Source organism: Harmonia axyridis, chromosome 5 (genome assembly GCF_914767665.1).
Source record: "Harmonia axyridis chromosome 5, icHarAxyr1.1, whole genome shotgun sequence".
Taxonomy (NCBI): Eukaryota; Metazoa; Arthropoda; class Insecta; order Coleoptera; family Coccinellidae; genus Harmonia; species Harmonia axyridis.
Window position 1 is genome coordinate 41,662,846 of NC_059505.1, and position 20,577 is coordinate 41,683,422.

General features: G+C 33.4%; 1 protein-coding gene across 1 annotated transcript; it reads left to right on the top strand.

The window, feature by feature from the left end:
* The first annotated feature begins 7,399 nt into the window (after positions 1–7,399).
* On the top strand, positions 7,400–19,780 carry LOC123680667 (T-box transcription factor mls-1-like). The gene is made up of 4 exons (XM_045618672.1): positions 7,400–7,876; positions 8,224–8,326; positions 14,119–14,524; positions 18,146–19,780. Exons 1-4 carry the CDS (start codon positions 7,849–7,851, stop codon positions 18,626–18,628), a joined length of 1,020 nt encoding a protein of 339 aa, XP_045474628.1. The 5' UTR covers positions 7,400–7,848; the 3' UTR covers positions 18,629–19,780.
* Positions 19,781–20,577: the final 797 nt, after the last annotated feature.

Consider the following 20,577-nt stretch of genomic DNA (forward strand, 5'->3'; position numbering starts at 1 on the left):
AAAATCTGATTAGACCAACTTGAGTTTCACGAAAAAGTAGGACAGGAACGTGAAAACCGCAAGGCTCTATCTTAAATAACAAGTGAGAAACCTGGCTGTCTCACCCAAAATGGGATGCACTGTACAGGGTGGGCAAATTTCGATGTTTTAGCACTACAACTTTTAAACCAGAGGGGATAGACAAAATCTGATACCCTCTACTCGGTCTCTTTTTCTGAGAAACTAACAAGGGTAGTATTCATTTTTGGTCACCTTCTTTTGTTTTCTAGTTATAAGCGAAATTCGAAAAATGGCGATATCGAAAAACATTTAAAACTCCGCTAATACTGATGATAGAACTCTGAAATTGAAACATTTTACAGGCACTTTTTTACGTAGAATCCAGTGACGTGCTTGTCTTTTCAAAAGGGTTTTTAATTACGAAGCTATGATCCAGAGTTATGTTATTTAAATGGGAACACTAGATTTATGTCCCATTTTTTAAAAGCTCAATTTTACCTGATTTCAAAAATATATAACATATATCCCCCCCCCCAAATGGCCCAGGTGCCTCTTAAATTTTGTCAGCCCTCCTAGAATTTGACATACTAAGGCTCAAATAATTACAAGATCAGTAAAAATTTCACCTTCAATTCATTTTGTGAAAACTCATATTAATGAACGGCAAAAAAACGGACGTTCCCATCTAATGGTTTAATGTTAATATTCGATGCGAAATCAAAGCCAGAAAAAAAAATAGAATAGAAAGAAATACTTTTTGATGACTTTTTCCAACATTTGTGGCCGTATATCGGCAATAACACGGCGAATGTTGTCTTCCAAATGGTCGAGGGTTTGTGGCTTATCCGCATAGACCAATGACTTTACATAGCCCCACAGAAAGTAGTCTAGCGGTGTTAAATCACAAGATCTTGGAGGCCAATTCACAGGTCCAAAGCGTGAAATTAGTCGGTCACCGAACGTGTCTTTCAATAAATCGATTGTGGCACGAGCTGTGTAACATGTTGCGCCGTCTTGTTGGAACCACAGCTCCTGGACATCATGGTTGTTCAATTCAGGAATGAAAAAGTTAGTAATCATGGCTCTATACCGATCACCATTGACTGTAACGTTCTGGCCATCATCGATGAATTGCCAAACCAAACCACAGAATAGAGAGGTACTTCTCTATTCTGTGACCAAACTGAGAATAAATCACTTGAAAGCTGTTAAATCGGTCGCTATCTTGAACAGTAATGCCAACTTAAAGTGATATATCTCGAAAAAAAAACACCCGTTAGAACTCGAAAAAATTAAGAAGATAGTTATATAACTATCTTCTTTATTTTTTCCCTATTTAAAATTTTGATAATGTCTATATAGACATTATCAAAATTTTCAATAGGGCTCATTCCTAATTATATTTGAATAAATGTGTTAAATACGTAATAGTGTGGGAATGTATATTTTCTGAATAATGATGAAAATAAATACATAGTTGTGATCTTCTGTGAGAACAATCAATAGGTGATAAGTCATCATTGAGTTAGAACTTCAACAAGTTTGTACGTTATCAAAAGTATTTATTTCTATTCTTTTTTTTTTCCTGGCTTTGATTTCGTATCGAATATTAACATTAAACCATTAGATCTAATGTTTTCAAATCCGTTTTCAGTAATAAACTGATAACATTACTGAATGAAGACCATTAACACTTAAAATACACAGTAGTTGATACAATATCTGAAATGTTCAGCAAAATATTGCATTATCACTGGCAAATAATGATTTTGTTGACCTAAATTTTTCTCACAAGATCAAATTCAAAACTTTACATTTCGCAGACGAAATATTAACACAGGGTGGTAAAAGGAAAGTGTCAGTAACGTATGTGAAGACTTATAGTGTCTTATCAGAGCTATTTCATTGATAAAGTCCATTATCAAAGTAGTACTAATTGAAGGGATAGGTCAATATTTGACTCAGAATGTCCATTAGAGAACTCAAGAAGTAGCTGCTTGCATCAAACTTACTGATTAAATTCACGATAAATCTTTATGAGGTAAATGTTTTCATTGCAATTTAACTAACAATTTATCTATCGATAAAATCATGATGTCACATTATAATTATGTTTGATTTTATCATAACTAAATTATTTCCCACGGTTGATATGCAAATTTTCGTAAGAATTTATCAGTGAATGATAAATATTTTGGTCTTTCTCTGAAATTTGGTATGTCTATAAAGTTGATGGGTTAAATGAAAATATACACATCAAATATAATTTTTTTTTTTAGTTCAAAATTCTGATAAACCGTGTGGTCTACGAATAAGCGGTCAGCAGTGTTGGACTGAGCTATCCCCAATTATCCAAATGTAGCTCTTGCCTGAAAATTTTCAGGTTGGAAAATTTGTCTCAAATGGCCTTGAAAAAAATTTTTTGATGAGAGTTCCCACATGGGAATTTTGAACCATCACATCAGTTGATTCGCTAATGTAGATCACGAAAATGCTTGTAGTTCAGCGATTTATCCATCATTTCAATAATTATAGGTTGTAAACTGAAATTTTCAAAAAAAAATTTGATAATATTCTCGAGGCTGTCAACTGCTCTTGAGGCAAGATACGGACTTGAAACCTCAATATGTGTTAGATCACATGTCGATCTATAAAAAACGTTATGTTTGATGGGTCTATGACCAATAATTTAGAAGATAAAACGATTTTTGTGTAAAGATTCAATTTTTACGGGTTTTTTCAAAATTTTGGGTTGGAAATTCTCAAAAACTCTGAGGTCTACGAATAATCGTTTAGCAGTGTTGGACTAAGCTATCCCCAATTATCCGAATTTAGCTCTAGCCTGAAAATTTTCAGGTCGAAAAATTTGTCTCAAATTTTCCAATTTTTTTTTGACGAAAGTTCCCAAATAGGAATTTCATATCATCACATCAGCTGATTCGGTAACGTAGATCACGAAAATGCCTGTAGTTCCGCGATTAATCCATTATTTCAATAATTAGAGGATTTAAACTGAAATGTTATTTCAATATAATGCTTGGATCTTGCCATTATTTTGGAATACAACATCATTTAAATGTCCTCTGCTTTATCTCTTACAGGAATCGGTACTTGTGAGGTGATTTTCGATGACTCGCCGGCACATTTCGGGCAATATCTCACCTATAACTTGGCAGATGTCAGTTCTCAGATCATCAATATAGTTTGAGAATAATCGGCATGAACATGATCCCTCTCATAATATTCCTTGTAATTTAAATGGACAGTGTTGTGTATAGAGACTTAATCAAACATAGTGGAGACAATTGAGCCTAAAAATGGCGAATGGGGACATAGAACCATAGAACTTAAGAATGCAATCGACTTGAACTGAACTGACACACGTCAAAATCAAAATTATTGGCCTGATAGTATTCGATTGTATAGGGTGTTTTTTTCGAGGTATATAACATTAAGTTGGCATTACTGTTCAAGATGGCGACCGATTTAACAGCAGTCAAGTGATTTATTCTCAGTTTGGTTTGGCAATTCATCATAAATAGACTCACGCCTGAACAACGCTTGCGAATAGTGCAATTTTATTTCGAAAATAATGGTTCTGTGCGGAATACGTATCGCGCACTACGTCCATTTCATTTTGTTTAGCGATGAAGCGCACTTCTGGTTGAATGGCTACGTCAAAAAACAAAACTGCCGCATTTGGAGTGAAGCTAATCCTCAAGTGTATGTCGAAACACCGTTACATCCAGAAAAACTGACTGTTTGGTGCGCTTTATAGGCAGGTGGAATCATTGGTCCGTACTTCTTCAAAAACGATGATGGCCAGATCGTTACAGTCAATTGTGATCGGTATAGAGCCATGATTACTAACTTTTTCATTCCTGAATTGAACAAACATGATGTCCAGGAACTGTGGTTCCAACCAGACGGCGCAACATATCACACAGCTGGTGCCACAATCGATTTATTGAAAGACACGTTTGGTGACCGCCTAATTTCACGTTTTGGACCTGTGAATTAGCCTCCAAGATCTTGTGATTTAACACCGCTAAACTACTTTCGGTAGGGCTATGTAAAGTCATTGGTCTATGCGGATAAGCCACAAACCCTTGACCATTTGGAAGACAACATTCGCCGTGTTATTGCCGATATACGGCCACAAATGTTGGAGAGGGTCATCGAAAATTGGACGTCCAGATTGGACTACATCCGAGCCAGCCGTGGCGGTCATATGCCAGAAATCACTCAACCAGATCAAATTGTCCACCAAAAAGTGCTTTTTGTGAATGTGATGGTCTCTCAGCAGTTACATTTGCATTCTTCCATATAATACAATTTGCTTGTTTACATAGCCACCAAGTGAAAAATGTGCTTTGTCGCTGAGGAAAATCCGATGCGAAAAAACGATGTTTTCAAGCACCTATAATCGGCATATGTTCTACGCATTCTCTGTTGAGCTCACGTAAGTTCTTAGTTCATTTTAGCTTAATAACTTATAATTGGCTTCCTTCATTTGTGTTATCGCTGAATGCTCAGATATTCTGAGAAAATATGCGCCGCCTATTTATTGAATCATTGATATATTATGTTGTGATTGGTGTTCATTTTGAACACCAATCGAAGCATTCGATGTATTGTTATACTATAATTGGTTATTGCAATACTATTTATTTCTACATCAAAACCCCAAGAATATCAATAGAAATTCATTTCTTATTATAGGTACAGAGTTTCGAATCTTATGTCACTTGATAAAACAATGTATTGAAGGCTATTCAAAATTCATTTCAGATGTCCATTTTGAGTGACATGGACAACATTAATAAAGATGACTATTTGATGACGTATTCCTTGTCTATTCATCTTAAAGCTTATCATGAATTAAAGATTTGAAACAATGGCAGAAATACTCCAAATTTCCATAAATATAGGAGAAAGTAGAAAGTTAGTAAACACTATTATACAGGGTATTCCTAAATTGGTAGTTCAAACGAAAATGGAAGATTTCTTGGGTAATTCTAAGAAAAAAAATGTTTTATAAACATGGACTGTTTGTTTTCGACATACAGGGTGTTACTTGTAGCCTAATTTTTGTGATGTTTAAACGGGTTTATCAAATATCAATTAATCATTGCAGATCGAGAAAATAACCAGCAAAACTAATAATCGATTTATTTTTCAATGCTCACTAATTAGATTTTTATGATCATTTGGTTTTTCCTGAGAATTTCCAGAAGAAACTACAGACAACAAGTTACTAAAAAGTTCAGTTCTAGATCAAAGCTTCTCCTTGCATTTTTTTCTTGAGAAAGGTTCTCAGAAAAATAGCACCCTGTAGATATTCAATCGAAATTGGTTTATCACGTGTTGTAAACTCTGAATTGGAATACTTATGCCTAATTTCATTCACATATTTTGTGAAGTGCAGAGATTATAAGAAAAGAACTTGAAAAAATTGAACTATGACTAACGCCTTGTATTTCGAAAACAAAGTGTTTGCTGGCCTATGTTTATGGGTTTTTCTCCTCAAAATTATCAATTTAGGAACATCTTGTATATTCCATGTGGTGTTTCCTCAAATATGTTGTCACTGAAATATTGATTTTTTTTTCGATATTTTCTTGATTTTTTTCTGCATCTACAAACACGATCAGAATGAAATTTCGCATGAAGCTTGAAATTGCAATTGCACATCTGAATGCAATATTTAATTTGTTAAAATCAAAACAGCAGTTCCATTTGTGAAACCCTCATTTATTGAATATATATAGATAGATAGATAATTTATTGATGCTCCTTTACAAAAATTCATTGTATTGCACACGTCACAGGATTCGATAAAAAGTACAACTTCGAAATGATATAAATCATTTCTCATCATTGTCAGAATATAAAAATAATAGAGATAACTTAATATAGTTATACAATTCTTGAATGATACAAAGTATCATTGTCAAAATATAAAGGCATTACTCAATAAAGTAATAACTTCGAAATTGTATAGAGCATTTCTCATCAATGTCAGAATATAAAAACAGTTGGAATAACTCAATAAAGTTATACAATTCTTAAATGATACAGAGTATCATTGTCAAAATATAAAATATAAATGCATTACTCAATAAAGTAATACGACTATGAGTGATATAAAATACCATTCCTCATTACAAACATTACAACACAAAGAATAAATTAATTTAAAAGAGATTAAGATTGGAATAACTCAATAAAGTTATACAATATATAATATAGATATACGGATATATATATACGGACGTGCAGACTTGAATTCTGATTCATATCAGCGAGTCGAATCTTATCGTTTGAAATCTTTATCTTTTTAAAATGTTCACATAAAAGATCGTACCGAAAAACAAGTGGAAGTACTGAAAAGTACAAATTATTTCCTAGAACAGATAATTTGCAAACGACTTCGTTGTTAGGTTCATTAGAAGTGTTCTTTTTTGATATTCCTCTTATCTTTAATATATTTAGTACCTTGGTTGACTCTTTAGGGAACATAAATTTTATTTATATGTCATTTTTGTCACTACTGTATTATACCTGTCAATTACCAAGGCTTTATTCATTGATTTATGCATGTAAGTACCTAGATAATTCTTAGAAATGTAAACTACCGTAAATTACATCTTTTGAGACAATATTTTTTCAATTCAAATGGTGCTAAATTTATAAATTGTAAATATCTACAAAATATCAAAACATTACACAACTGGTATATGATCTGTTTGTTGTTAACGTATAGTTAAGGTGTTTTTCACACAATTTTCAGGGTGATTTTCAGGATGAAATGATTTCTGTGTTCATTCAATATTAATTATTTCACTTGAAGGTAAGTATATTATAGGAAATGAGTGTTTCATGATATCGTTGAAATTACATGCAAGTTACTCTAATTTCTACTATTTGTGGTGAAAATTGAAACAACCTGTATTTGATGGCAATTTAATGGATTTTCACAATATAATGAACAAGTCAACTAAATTATTGTATCGTTTTATGTATGACTTGAAGAAACAAAGTTAGTTGAAGAAAAACATTCAGATAATAATTCTTTATAATGCAATTAAAAAACATTAACAAAAATAAAATGATAACAACTTCAAATTATGAAAAATACAGATATTGCTATTCGAAGAGTAATTGCCTAAAATGAATGAATAAATTAGAAACATCTATTGATTTTCTTGAAAATTTTACGAATCTATCAGGTATTCGATTAATAAATTCAATTTTTTAAAAAGTAATCATCATTATTCAAATAATCAATGAATGCGATTTTTTTGAGAACTTTTACTTATATAATGATTATTTTTTGAAACAATTTATTAATCGAATATATATAATATTAAATTGAATTATCACAAAATTTCAATAAATTAAAAAAAGTTATCGGCTTTATTCATTTAAATCATATAATACATTAATCGACATGTGAAACAACGTAGCAAGATTTCATCTTTTTTGACACAGCCAACAATACTCGAGAAATTTCTAATTATTGAAAAAAAACAAATCATATAATAAAATATTATTATCGAAATTTTCGATGATAAATATGAATATTAATAATTAGTGTTAAAGTCGTTATAATCACGTTCAACAAAAATTACCCCCCACTCATAGAATTAACTATATATTGGGTTGGAGGGCTGAAATTCATTCAGTGGGTGTTCTGACACCAAAGTCACAAGTGGTTCCTAGTCCAATCCAAGTCGTTCTTTTGATGTGCGCTTTCGTTGAACCGATTCGTATCAAAGTGCCACCCGAAAAAATTACTTGATACCAGTGAAGAGTGATAAGTGAAAAAGTGAAAAAAAAATAAATATGTACAACAGATATAATCAAGTTCAAAGTGAGTAACTTTATACACAATAACAAAATAATTAACAATAAAGATAACTTCATATCGAATTCAAATTTTTGAAATCACGGAAAATTGTTTTCCAACATCTTTTCGATATAAATTAATTCAACAATAACTGAAATATTAGATATTAATAATTATAAACTGAATTTTGTTGACTACTTATCATCGTTGTTCAGAAATTTTTCATAAAAACTCCAATTTGGAATTGGAATATGTAGCAAACATAACTCAAATTTAAACAGATCGAAGAAACTCTCAAAATTCACAACGAGATTAAAAAAATTGTTTTGTTGATCAGAATGGATTATTTTCATATATGTTTTTCTTTTTAGGTTTGAGTAAAATTTGGGAAGCAGAAATACAATTAGTTAATAAGGAATTATGGGAAAGATTCCACAGAAATGATACCGAAATGATAATAACGAAAACTGGAAGGTGAGTTTCAGATTTTTTTTAATGTAATCGATGTTGATATCATACGAAGGTTTTTCATTTCATTAATTTAATGTCACTTTTCAAGACGTAGTTGTACAACAAAAATATCTTGTGAAGTTTAAAATATTCATGGAAAAAAATTCTGATCATTGTGTAATAGTAATTTACGTAACAAGTCCGGAAAATAGGGTTTTTTTGGACGAATAGACAAAATTCCAGGACGAGCGTAAGCGAGTCCTGGAAGTCCAAAAAAACCATTTTCGGGCGTGTTGCGTACAATATTTTTTCGGCAGCCATGTAAAATAACACTATCGCTGCTGCTTTCCATATTTTATTGCGATTGCGATCAAAAAACATGCAAATTTTTGACAACTAATTTCAAATGACCTGTCAGCCGTTATCTCGGTTGCTATGGATTCTATGATACTTTTCCGGCCTAGTCCGGGAAGTACGTACTTTCCGGACTAGGCCGGGAAATGCTACTTTCTCAGAGAAAAAGCGTCCGGGAAGTGAGCACTTCCCGGACGGTTGCCGAAAAAATATCTTGTGGAATTTAAGATATTCATGGAAAAAAATTCTGATCATTGTGTAAAATTTGTTTTCTGAATTTGATTGCTGGTTTGATATCATGGAAGTTTATTTTGTAAAAACGAAGTAGTAACGTTTTGTTGACAAATTTAAGTTTTCGTCAGCTTGTCATCACATCGATAAAGGAACTTATTTATATTACATTCAAAATTCAGTAAGAAATAGTAAACATCATTCTGCATGTTTACGAGAAAGATACCCTTAAGGAGTCAGATGAAAGCCATATGTGGTTGCAAACCCATGTTTGAATAAACAATGCACAACTTATCTAGCTAAACAAAACACGTCATTTTCCGGTTTCAAATTTTCGTGACCTAAGACAATAAAAACCAAGAATGACAATTGGCTCGAATAGTTTGTCTATCGTATTATAGATCCCTTTTTACTTTGGAGTTTGTTTGTTATTGGTTTTGGTAGATGATTTTCCTAATTTCCAACGATAACAAACTTCGTTTTTTTTTGCATTTATTTGTGGTATAACTATTTCTTGACTTATTCAGAATCTCTTGGACTTCTTCACCTTGAAAAATTGCACTTCCCTAAGGGACAGGAAGTACTTCACCGCAAAAGTTAACAATCGCCGCCGACAAGTCACCCCTACTTCTATAAATCGGCAAAAAAGTCCAATTGAAGCAGTCTCAGATCATAAATATATAAAAGCACTTGAGATTTTATGGATCTAGTTAAAGTCAAGTACCTGTCTATTGAACGGTCATTTAGGTGTAGTACCCTAAGAATTCTTGCTTTGATAGTATGATAAAGGGCAGACCCCAAGTCGGAAGTAGTAATTACGACGTTTCCTGGAGATTCTAAAACTGCACTCTTCAGGAATTGTCTCGTTTTCGTTCAGTTCGACAAAATGCATCTTTCGCACGTACGAAAATATTGACTAAGGATCACGTGAATATTTGTGAACTAGGTCAAAAGATTAGTAGAATAATTTTTGTTGCGGTTAATGACCTACAATTGTACAGGGTGTCCCAAATTCGGCGCTCGCTGAAAGCATCTCGAGAACTATAAGACTAAGAGAAAAAATCTTCAAGGACTTCCGATCTCATTTTTCGAAATGATTAGATATCAGAAAGTAGATCGTAAATATTTAGCTTCGTTCTCGAGTTACAGGGCGTTTTTGGAAAATGAATGTTTCAAATATTTCGCTATATCTTCGGGATATTTGAAAAATTCTAATACTTTTTTTTCGGTAATTTTTATGGTTTATATGATACTCATAAAAGATCATGGAAATTCATTTCTCTTATCTTTCAACGTTTTTTTGTGGCAAATTTGTCGAAATGCATCCTGCTACCGGATTTTCGAAAAAGTCATCCGTGTCAAAGCTACTGAGTTTTTCGACTTCATTCTTCTTATACATGGTGTTCCTAAATTGTAGATACAAAGGAAAATGACATCCTCGGATCATTTTAAGAAAAAACATGGGTCTGCAAACGCTTTGTTTTCGAAATACAGGGAGGTATAGTTCGATTTTTTTCAAGTTTTTTTTTCTCATAGCACCTTCCCTTCACAAGATATTTAACTGAAATTGGGCATAGATATTCGAATTTCAAGTTTTCATCATGTAATATACTAACTTTAAATGCGAATCTACAGGGTGTTGTTTTTTTTGGAAATGTGCTCGTTTCTTTTCTGAAGAACTTTTTTTTGTTGGACCACTGTAGTTTAGAAGAAAATAGTAATATTCTTTCTGGTTTCTTGTAGTTTTGTCGTATCTTCTACCAACTTCGAGAAAAAAATTTCAAACAATTCTTTAGTCAATAATTTTTTTATAAACTGGTATAATAATCACAAAAAACTAGGACTATAAGAAACCTCCTGTATATCGAAAACAAAGCATTGTTTATAGGATTTACCCTTTATATGAAAAGCTTATTACATCTATGTTTTCGTACATTTATTTACTTATTTTGCCGTCAACGCCTCGGCCAAGAATTTATACGTTGTTAATATACACTCAACGTTTTGAAAGAAAATCAAAATTTCCAGTTCGTAGAACCGATATTTTCGAGTTAAAATATACCAGTAAAATTCCTAGAAATCGGAATATTTTGTAAGAACCATTATGAGGGATATAACAGAAATTATAAACCTCAATTACTATTATTACCTGTGCTGACTTTAATAAGTCATAAATTACTTTGCTTTAGAAACAGTAGCTTGAAATTTGTTTACCTACCTTTCTTCTAGGTAACGTTAAAACTATCCGAATAAACGGAAGCATTTTTGAAAAATAGTAATGAGACCTTCGATAACGATTTTATGGTCTTATAATGCACTAGGGGAATACATTAAAGGATCAAAAAAAAAGTCGAAATTTTAAGGTTTTTCAAATGGATGTATTTTGGATAACAATGGTCATATCTCAATTTTAAAAGAAGCTTTTTGAAGCTTGAAGTTTATAGTTTAGAGGTCTCATGATGACTAAATTTTTCAAGCAACGTGTACTGCTCAATTCTAATGAATACAGTGTCTAAAATTTCTGAGAAATCCTTTACACAGGAAATAAAAGTAATTGCGGTTTATAATTTCTGTTATATCCCTCATTATGGTTCTTACAAAATATTCGAATTTTATTTTGATCCTTCAATTTATTCTACTTGTATATTATAACCATGAGTTCAATCCTTTCATACCGTCTCTCTATACGCACATAGCTCAAATTTCTCAAGGCTCGCATCGGCGATGATACACCCAAAATCTGTGAGAATGTTTTAGTGAACTCTTTTTGTTCGGTAGTACCATTTTGAGGAGCTTACAATGGCCCAAAAAGAAGCCGCCCCATATTAATAACAATGATGCTTTGAGGGAAGCGTAATGCACTTGTCCTTTGAAATGATGTGTGAATTTGAGCTTTGTAGTCTGAGATACAAACTTTTTTGAAGGTGGTTGCGACAGAAAGATTTAGCCCGGGATTTATACAGGATTATACAGGGGTGGTCAGTATCTGTTGAGTAGCATGGTGCCAGTCGGAAGCCTCAGAAGGATAAGTCAAGTGTTAAATGTGTTGGGGTTGCCAAGATCACAATGGGAGTTTATTGTTTCATGTTGTTTGTGTACCTGCTGTATATAACACCAAATGCGAATTAATGCTGTCGCCCAGAACCACTTGAGAAAACCCCGAAATAAGACAAATGATTTTTTTATTCCTAGAATGCAGGAATGATGGTTTAATTTTAATTTTTGAAACGAGAGAAATTTTAAGACAATTTTGATACATTTCAATATTTTTATCACACGAGATTCAATTATCTTTGAACAAGTTTAGATTTGAGACTTTTGTTGATCAATGATTATTGGTTTAGAGGATAAAAAGTTCAGGATTTTTTGAAAACTAAACCACTTCTTAAAACAAGGTCTACTAGTTTCGATTCTAATGAAAATCATCTTCATGGCTCTACAATAACTTATAAAACATCTTTTTTGTCCGATTGACAGCAAATTTTGATTTTGCAGACATATATCAATCAGCAAAGTATTACTTTTACTGCCGAAGCAGTAAAGTGATTATTCTCAATGCGAATAAAACATTCCAAATTTTCTGACAATCAATATTTTTTGCTACCTTCCTTATTTCTGGAGGAGTAAGTTGCTACCATTACAATATTCATGGCACAAATTGAAAAATGTATTAAGCTCATTAGGAACGTGTAAATATCAGCTATGATCATTATAAAAAAAGAAGAGTTGGATAAAGATATTTTGCAAAGATTGTCAATCCACATGTGTAGAGCAATAAGAAGAAATCTCAAAGATAGAATATCGGAACATCAAGGAAATGTCCTGAACATTCTCAATCTAATAAAAATATGTGGACGTTCGTAATATCCCTTATATGTATTTTTGTTTCAATTTGTGCCATATTTTAGAAAATTTTGTATTTTCCATTGTAGAGGCTTGAAGATGATTTTTGATCAGAATCGGCCTTGTTTTAAGAAATTTTTTTGTTCTAAAGAAAACCTTACTTTTTTCGTCTGTCAACAAACAATTATTGAGATGAATTTTAATTCGATTATAAAAATCATATTCATTGAAGAACCTGCAAAGATAAAGAAATCAAAAGCTTGCTATTATCGAAAATGAACTACTATTACAGGAATCTTTAAGGGTACAGCATTAAACGTCTATGAATTATTTTTTTCTTCCTCTTGTGAGATTAAATCCAGGTCTGTTTCCGCTATAAATCATAATAATTTACAGGGGTGGCTCCTGTTTTTTCTCCATCCACCCGAATCAACACTATTTGTCGGTCTTTTTCGATTCAACTTCCGCCCTAGGGTGCTAATCTGTTATTTCAACGTGACTGCCATTTTATTCCCTTGGATTATAGATGGAAAAACAAAGTGAGATGCCGACCGCAAGCCACCAAAGAGAAATACCCATAACTAGTGTCAAAATAATTGACTTCACAGCTGTCCTGCGAATTATACAACAGAAGTCCCTTGAAATTCTTGAGATCTCGATGAATGGTGCACAGCGGTGGGCGTATCAACCGTCAGGCCATCTGTTTTTGTCGAGAAAAAGAACATAGAATTTTTTGCAATACGAAGTGTGTCATTTTCATAACTTTCAAGTTGTATAGATAGAATACGACAAAAAAATTTTGCAGAACATTCGTCTTGTTGTGCTTTACACATATTTTGTCTATTTTCTCTGTCATGTGATTCGAAAAGCCGATTTAACCACACTAAAAACACTAATACTATTTGGCGTTATTATTCTGCGTGTGATCTATTAGATTCTTGAATTCATTAAAACCAATTTGAATGGAAAGGCTGCCCTCTGGATGAGACGCCACTGCCTTGTTTACGAAATTCCTTAAAAGGGTTCTTTTGAGTCGAGGGTATTGTTTACTTCTTGGAAGTGGCGCCTATGGTGACGTTTGACTTAATTGGTTTTCCTGAAAAAAAGGGTGTTAAGCTAATAGATTTAACAATAGAAATATTTTGCATAGCAGAAGCTTTACGCAGATCAAACAATGACAAGACATTTGATATTTTTAAGAGAAATACAGAGAATATTATTTAGAAAATATTTTCTGAGTCTACGATCGCTTTCTACGAAAATCACTCTTGAAAAAGTTTAAGATAAACTGGCGACTTTTGAGGTGATCGAGACTTTTACTATCATAGTTATAATTTCTTTCACTTGCACATCTTTACCAATCTTTAATAAAATCTTTTTTTTTTCAGACGAATATTTCCCATATTCAAAATCAATGTAAAAAATCTGGACCCTCACAAAAACTACTGCTTCATGTTGGAAATGCAAGCGACAACCAATCAAAGACTGAGATTCACAAATGACGGAGGTTGGACCTCTTGCGGAGTTGAGGATACCCCCCCTTCGGGTATTTATGTCCATCCAGAATCTCCGAGCTTGGGGAAACACTGGATGGCACAAGCAGTGTCATTCGACAAATGTAAACTAACAAACAACACCATCAAAGCCGCTGGAAGTCTAACACTGACATCAATGCATAGATACAGACCAAAAGTCATACTGGTAGAGGCCGACAGTTTGAAGGATCTCCATTGGAGCCCCTCGATTACTTTCAACTTTCCAGAAACGGAGTTTATTGCTGTAACTGCCTATCAGGTGAGCATTCTAACCTTCTTATGAAATTATACAGTTCAAAATAGAATTCAATATTTCAGTTGGCATATTGTTGTTTGTCATGAGAATCATGGAATCAGGCTTCAACTATGTTCAAAAATTGTTAAATTATTTGATCAAAATCAGGGTTTATTGGTGAAGACTAAGATAAATTCTTGGTTGACATTATCTGTAGATTACAGTGGCAATTGACCGCAGATGAAAAAATTTGTGAGCTTTTTTTTTCCCTCTATACTCCAATTTACAGAATCTTTATTGGCCAATCATTTTGAAAACGATGTTACAACCTTCAAAAACTAGAAGTTACCGACTTCATAACTGACTACGTAACTTCTAGTTTCTGAAAATGGTAACATCGTTGTCAAAATGATTCATTAAATGCTTATAAAGATTCTATAAATTGCACTGAAGAGAGTACCTATAATCGCTGGAAAGTCCGAAAGTTTCTTCATCTCCGGTCAATTATCACTGTAATCTACAGAATATTCATTATAATGATTCTGTAGATTACAGTGACAAATCACTGCAGATGAAGATACTTGTCAACTTTTCAGTGATTATACTTTCTACTTCAATTTACAGAACATTTATGAGTGCTTTAACGAATCATTTTGACAACGATGTTACTATCTTCAGAAACTAGAAGTTACCGACTTCATAACTGACTACGTAACTTCTAGTTTCTGAAAATGGTAACATCGTTGTCAAAATGATTCATTAAATGCTTAAAAAGATTCTATAAATTGCACTGAAGAGAGTACCTATAATCGCTGGGAAGTCCGAAAGTTTCTTCATCTCCGGTCAATTATCACTGTAATCTACAGAATATTCATTATAATGATTCTGTAGATTACAGTGACAAATCACTGGAGATGAAGATACTTGTCAACTTTTCAGTGATTATACTTTCTACTTCAATTTACAGAACATTTATGAGTGCTTTAACGAATCATTTTGACAACGATGTTACTATCTTCAGAAACTAGAAGTTACCGACTTCATAACTGACTACGTAACTTCTAATTTCTGAAGATGGTAACATCATTGTCAAAATGATTCGTTAAAGCACTCATAAAGGTGCTGTAAATTGAAATAAAGAGAGTATAATCACTGAAAAATTGACAAGTATCTTCATCTCCGGTCAGTTGTCACTATAATCTACATAATCTTCATTATAGTTCATAGATTTTGAAGATGGTAACATCGTTGTGGAAATAACTCATCAAACACTTATGAATATTGAAGAATCTTGTGAACTTTTCAGCGTTTACTCTCTATACTCTAATTTACAGAATCTTTTTAAGCGTTTAACGAATCATTTTGACAACGATGTTACCATCTTCAGAAACAAGAAGTTACGTAGTCAATTATGTTAAGTTTCTAGTTTCTGGAAATGGTAACATCCTCGATTTCAATTGACTGAAGATTGAACTTTAGTGAACTTTTTAGCGTTCACTTCAAGACGCGCAGCGTAATCAAATGCGCCTCATTTGCGTGTCTAGCAGATATCCTGCCTCAAGATACTTGATCTGCAACCATTGTCTGACCATTAACAGAGGCCCGTATGAAGATCATATGGCGTTTCTTGCATAATTACCGCCCTTAAAGAACGATCTTCAGGGTGGCATGGTACCTCACACACTTAAGGGCACGTCTAGACGCTTGTCGCCTAGATAGCTCGACAATTTGCTTGTTTGTTGGTAGAAATGCGATATCTGTCCGATGGCCCTACTTCCGACAAACAATCGCCAGCCTGTGGCGCCAACTCGACAACCCTGGTTACATTAGGTTAATTGCGTGTTTTGGTCCTTTGTAACAGGACCGATAAACCAGATTGGGGGCACCGGATTGACAACCGTTGAAAATAGTGTGGAAATTCGGTGCACGCCCACGTGAAATATTGGTGTAGTTCCGGTGATTCATCGGATTTTGAGTAGCGCAGATCGGAGTGACGTTTTGAAGGCTGAAATTTGCGTTTTTCGCGATTTTTTGTTTTCTGATCCGAGAATGGTCTTGAATGGTTAGGCGTTCGACTCGCTGATGATAAATTTGTTGTTAAAATTAATTATATCTGTTCGGCTGGTCACCGTGTAACAGGCCAAATGAAAATTCCCCGGTCTACCAAATAAAAAAAAGTTTTTGGCATAATTCGATTTTATTATTCAACATAGTTGTCTTCGAGGGCGATACAGCGATTATAGCGATCTTCCAACTTTTCGATACCCTTTATGTGGAACGATTTATCTTTCGCTTCAAAATAGGCCTCAGTTTCGATTACTTCTTCATTGGCGCTAAATTTCTTTCCAGCGGGCATTCTTTTGATATCTGAGAACAGGAAAAAGTCGCTAGAGGCCAGATCTGGCGAATACGGTGGATGCAGAAACAATTCGAAGCCCAATTTATGCAATTTTACCATTGTTTTAATTGATTTGTGACACGGCGCATTGTCTTGATGAACAGCTCTTTTTTTCTTCAAATGGGGCCGTTTTTTAACGATTTCATCCTTTAAACGATCCAATAACGCTATATGAAGATCGCTGTTGATGGTCTGGCCCTTTTGGAGGTAATCAATGAATATTATACCTTGCGCATCCCAGAATACTGATGTCATAACCTTGCCAGCTGACTGTTGTGTTTTTCCTCGCTTTGAATTCGGTTCATCGTGTGTAGTCCACTCAGCTGACTATCGATTGGACTCCGGAGCCATGTTTCATCCATTGTCACATATCGACGCAAAAATTCAGGTTTATTACACCTAAACAGCTTCAAACACTGCTAAAAATCATTAACACGTTGTAACTTTTGATCGATTGTGAGCTCTTGCGGCACCTATTTTGCACACAGCTTTCTCGTGAACAAATATTCGTGAATGATATGATGTACACATTCAGATGATATCTTCAAAATGTCCGCTATCTCGATCAACTACACTTTACGGCCATTCAAAATTATTTTGTGAACTTATTCGATTTTTTCGTCGGTGACAGCCTCTTTTGGGCGTCCACAGCGTTCGCCGTCTTCAGTGCTCATTTCACCACGTTTAAACTTAGCTTACCAATCAATGATGGCTGATTTTCCTGGCGCAGACCCCGGAAACTGTTCATCGAGCGAAGATTTTGCTTCAACTGTATTTTTCGCGTCATAAAGCAATATTTTATCAAAACACGGAATTTTTTTTCTTCGTCGTTTTTCAAATAACAAAAGTAGCTACTCTCACAAACTGATGGTCGGACTGCTGTCAAATTTTGACACGTATCGTTCGAAGGTTGGTACTAACTAAAAAGCATATAGATTTAATACTAGCACCGCCATCTGTGCATCAGACCGGGGACTTTCAATGCTCTGATTCAACTTTTCTCTACTAATTTTTTTATTGAACAAGAAATAATATACTCAAATCATTAAAATTTTATTTGATAGTCGTTGCTGTTTGTCCAATCATAACCACATAACAATATAGTACTTGAAAAAAAACAATCGGAAAACCTCAAAATTAATCGCCGAATACGGAAACCTAAAGATAGTTCATTTGAAGCAATAAAAATATTGATTTGAAATCATCCAATTATCGAACTATTCCCTAAATTCCTTCTTCTGTTCCAGAATACCACGATAACCTCGTTGAAAATCGACCATAACCCTTTCGCCAAAGGCTTCAGAGAAAACGGAAAGTCCAGAAAGAACAAGAGGAAATTCGAAGAAGCACTGAGAGAAAGAAGACAAAATAGCGTATCGCCAGACAGCTCAGACTCAGAAAACTGTTCTTCTAGTTCATCATCTAGTAACAGTTCTGGAACTTTCGATTCTCCAAGTAAGAAAACCTGCTCTATGGTCAAGGACTCTATGGTTATCCTGGATGAAAACCGTAACGTCAATGTTCCCCAATCATTTCCAGGATGTGAGAATACCCAGCCCTTATTCAGACCTTACAATAACCAGTGCATGCCAATGGTTCCTCAAGAAAGTTTACAATTTGGGCCGTGGAGTTTGCCGTATCCTAGGCTCTATCAACCTAAGGTTATAATGCATAAAGAACCAACAAGGTCTTTCACCGATTTCAGTATAAACCGCATCATGGGTTCATAATTTTTAGGACTAAACTTCTCCGAATTGTTTAGTTTCCAGTGAGAATATGCCTTCACAGCATAGATAGTACAAAATTGGTAAGACTTACTCCAATTGACTCTGGGTCTGCCAAGTTGAGATCTGGATATTTCGTTATTATCATTTCATTTCTCAACTCGAATAATTCCTGAATTCATTCAAAATCAATGTTATCGTTTTTTTATTTCTATTTGAATTTTTTTTTTTTTTCGGTAATACTCAGATTATTCTCGCTGATGTATATATTTATAAATTGCATCAAACCGCATAAGCAAAATTTATAATCGTTACATCCAATGACTGTGATATTATTTGTTAGGTAAAGATAAACTGGCAAAATAGGGAAAGGAATAAAATCTGAACGAAGTTTGTAAGAATTTTTTTTCAAGCCACAATGAAAAAAATTATTGCTGAATGAAATTGGAAAGATTCAAGAAAAAATGAACTACAAACTTCGTTGAGAGTTTGTCCATTCCCTTAGTTAAGACTAATTTAGACTAATTTATGTACATACTTTTAAACCAGTAGTATAATATTAAGTGAACAAATCATTTGACAATGAGGATATATTCTTCATCGAAGACTTTGTTAAATGTGAAAAAACTAGGAGAGAATTATATTAACATAACAGGGGGGCCAGGGACCGCCAAATATTCTGCTGACCCCCCCCCCCCGTTGAATCTGATATACTAAGCCTAAAATATTGGAACAACTATTATTTCGCTTTACTCTGCCCCCACCCATGAAAAATCTTGCCCCCTCTATTATAAGACTGATATTATTGAATATTTTTCATCTTTAGTTACCTACGTATAGGAAATACCTCTGCAACTAGATTTATTTAGGTTGAAAAACATTATTTATTCATTCATTCATTATAATTTCTGATGAAAATTATAACATTGTTTCCGGAAGAATATTTTATTCTTCATAAAGTTCAAAGCCAAAAGTGGAATTTGTGCAATTTTTTGTTGATATTTAAAATATATATTTATTATCTAATTTTATGAATTTAGTGAAAAATTTGTACATGAATATATGGAATTGGACCACAATAATAATAATGCATTTGATAGTAATATGACAATTGTAAATATGTACATGTATATGTGTAAATTAAATCTTATATTTTATCTGTCTCTTGTTTGAATTAATTCTTGATTAATTGATCTGATTTTTTTTCCTCTACGATTTCGTGCCAACCATTGATATTTGATATATCATATTCTTTGTGATTGTAACAATATATTTTTTTAAAAATAAAAATTTCAAAACTGAAAAATACATTAAATTTATCAACATAAACCCCCTCTAATGATAATATCTACTCAATTGTAGGAAATCACTCAAAATTTTCCACACATACCATCTTATCTCGACTCTAGGTATCACTATCAAGTTCAAATTAATTTATTATAATTTGTACGTGAAATATAATTAGGTGAAAATAACATTTTGCCCTCTGAATTCAGACTATAACCAGTAGGTATCCGTTATATTCAGTGGCGTCACTAGAGGGGGGCCAAGAGGAACTCAGCCCCTCACTAAATCTTTGCTAGTGACCCCTGAAGTATCGTATGTACAAAAATACATGAATAAAATAAAAATACAACATTAATTCAACGGAAACTAGATAGATCTGGAAATCTTGCCCCCTCCCTATTCTTGAAAGCTGGCGTCGCCACTGGTTGCATTCATTGAATTAGGTCGATGTTGTATATAGTTTCCATCTATTCACGAATTAGGAAACTAATCTATCTAACTTACATTATGGCAGTTATCGATTAAATCAGAATACTTTATCAGATTAAAAAATCACACTGAATTGAAATTCACCCTTTCATAGATTTGAAAGTTTCTATAACTACTAGCTAGATGTCATCAGTAAATGGCTGATGTAGTGCCATCTATAAAGCACTTTCAAGAGTTGA

Excerpts from the sequence above, each read along its gene's own strand:
- LOC123680667 (XM_045618672.1), top strand. The coding sequence starts at position 7,849 with ATGTACAACAGATATAATCAAGTTCAAA. Across the intron at positions 7,877-8,223 it reads CAGATATAATCAAGTTCAAA|GTTTGAGTAAAATTTGGGAA; the intron begins GTGAGTAACTTT and ends TTTTCTTTTTAG. Across the intron at positions 14,525-18,145 it reads TTGCTGTAACTGCCTATCAG|AATACCACGATAACCTCGTT; the intron begins GTGAGCATTCTA and ends CTTCTGTTCCAG.